The sequence below is a fragment of the Pterocles gutturalis genome, unplaced genomic scaffold (assembly GCF_000699245.1).
Source record: "Pterocles gutturalis isolate BGI_N339 unplaced genomic scaffold, ASM69924v1 scaffold28808, whole genome shotgun sequence".
Lineage (NCBI taxonomy): Eukaryota > Metazoa > Chordata > Aves > Pterocliformes > Pteroclidae > Pterocles > Pterocles gutturalis.
This window is the reverse complement of record NW_010126527.1, coordinates 1-2302: the sequence shown is the minus strand read 5'-3', so window position 1 is coordinate 2302 and position 2302 is coordinate 1. Positions and strand designations below refer to the sequence as shown.

Sequence of the window (2302 nt, the reverse complement as noted above, 5' to 3'; positions counted from 1 at the left end):
TGCCACCCTGTTGCTCACGCAGCCGTGCCCAGCAAGATGTGCAGGGACAGTGTGGTGTCTCATGGGGACACCCCCGTCACAAGAGGGAACACAGCTGTGGGTGACACCTGTATGGGTTTGGGAGACACCAGCTTTCTCGGGGCAGCTGTGCACAAGGGGAAAATATTCCAGGGAGCAGCTGAGGGTAGATATTCCCCAAATTCTCCATCAGCTGGGGTCGCAGCCTCGAGCTCTGAGCCCACTCACATGTGGGGGTCTCAGAGCACGGGCTGTCACCTCAGACACAGGCTAATCTGGAGGGGGACAAGCACACAGGACCCCTTCCTGTTTTTTACCAGGGTGGAAGAGAGAGCAAAGGAGGAACAGTGGCTGGCGTGGCAGGAAGCCCCACGTCCCACCTTCACGGCGGCCAGAGCCTCCCCAGTACCCACTGCTGAATGCTTACTGGTTTTCAAGAGCCGAGCGAGCACCCACTGCCACCCCAACAGCCACGCTGGGAGGGCTGGAGGCCTTGGGCCCCGCTGCTGGAGCCTGCCCCGATGGGTATTCCCCGGTCCCCTCTCCCAGCCACAAGGAAAGCTGTGAGGAATCATCTTTTATTCTGTCGGCGCTGTTGTCTCGCCTGCAGAGACCCGCTCGGGTTCGTCCAGCTCACACCCAGACCAGGAGAGTGGCAAAGCCCGCAGCTCCCTGGGAACTGAGCTCCAGCACGAGCCGGTCCCAGCGAGGGTGGGTTTTGTCGGGGACATTTGTAGCCCCCCCGTATTCGTACAAACAACAAAAGCTCCGCTCAGCCTGCGGCCGCGAACCATCAACCCACAACATTGCACTTGGAAGCAAAAGCACCTGACCCAACGCTTGCAGACAGCAGGGGGACAGGGGGACCTGTGTCCCCCGCAGGGCCACTGCAGCCGTGCCCCTTGCCCTCTGCATGCGCTTGTGCTGGGTTCTAGTATTATTACACCAAAAAAAAATCCCTCCACGTTCACAGACAGCCCCAAACCAGGGGAAGCAGCAATCCTCCTGCCCCACGGCTCACGGATCGGCGAGACGGCGTTGCTGTGGTGCCTCCTCCGACCCGTGCCGAGCCCCGCCGCCGGGCAGAGGGCTCTCGCCTTTGTGCCTCCGCTTTCCGCCTTGCCTTAAAATGTCCGGTAAGTGAGGAATTCCTTCAGCTTCCTGGGAATGGGGAGCGCCAGGACCTGGTACGTTGTCAGGAAAGTGCGGAGAGCTTTGCGACACAAGTGCTTGAGTGACGAGAGGACCCTCGGAGCTGTCCAGAATTGCACGTGGCCATCTCTGGTTCTGCAACAGGACACAAACGAGCCGTGAGCACGGGGCAGAGGGACTCCAGAAAGCTCAACTTCCCCCAAATATCCCAAGCTTGCAGCAACCAGCCCAGAAAACCAGCCTGCAACCCCACCCAGAGAAACTCCAAATTTTCTGAGCAGCCCCAGAGCCGCAGGAGGAGGAAGCAGCCCGTGTTTCTCCGCTCTCCTCTCCCGCATACGCACCCTGTGGCGATGAAACCGCCGTGCGGGAAGTACATGCAGCACAGACCGTTGGTCATGGGAGCAAAGGCCACCGGAGACCGCAGCTCCAACGCCCAGATCCTCAGGAGCCTATGGAGAAAGGGAGGGGACGTGATGTCAGGCCCACACCCACGCAGCGCCCGCAGCTGAAATAAAGCCTCTCGGGTCTCCTGGAGGCATGCAAACTGGAGTGGGATTTTGGGGATTTTCCTCCCATGGGCTTAGAGCATGCCGGGAGGGTCAGAACATGGCAGTGAGGCGGGAGGCACTGTCCCCTACAGAGCCAAGCAGGACACAGACGGAGCTAGTGACCGTGCGAGGGTGGCACTGCAGGGAGGAGGACATGGGCTCATCGCTCAGCGGGGTGACACAGCCCTGACTATGCCACCCCTGGCCACAGCCAAGCCACAGTGTCTCTTTCCTTGAGCACTGGTGGGGACGTAGCGCACAAGGTCTGCTCCCCCCTGGCACGTCCTGGTTCATTTTGGTGGCATCCTCCTGGGACCCTCTTCCCGCTGGAGGTCCCCAAGGGGGTTCACTCACCTGTCATCAGCCACCGTGGCCAAGTAGAGACCCTCGGGGGAGAAGCAGACGGAGCGCAGGGAGCTGCTGTGGACTTCACCGCTGTAGTCCAGCGCCGAGTGCAGGGGGACGTGGCTGTGGGGGGGGGAGAACAAGCCCAGCATCACCCCAGAATGCCATGAGCCCCCTCCCCACCACTCCACGGCTGGCAGAGGGGCCAAACCCAGCGAGCCAGAGTCCCCTCTCAG

The 2302-nt window shown here is 61.2% G+C and overlaps 1 protein-coding gene across 1 annotated transcript; it reads right to left on the bottom strand.

Annotated features, from left to right (window-relative positions):
• Positions 1-1142: 1142 nt before the first annotated feature.
• Positions 1143-2189, bottom strand: LOC104465818 (WD repeat and SOCS box-containing protein 2-like; the record flags this gene model as incomplete). The annotated part of the gene is made up of 3 exons (XM_010079015.1): positions 1143-1305; positions 1515-1622; positions 2076-2189. Coding segments are annotated over 3 exons (385 nt in total), but the record flags the coding sequence as incomplete, so codon positions are not given.
• Positions 2190-2302: the final 113 nt, after the last annotated feature.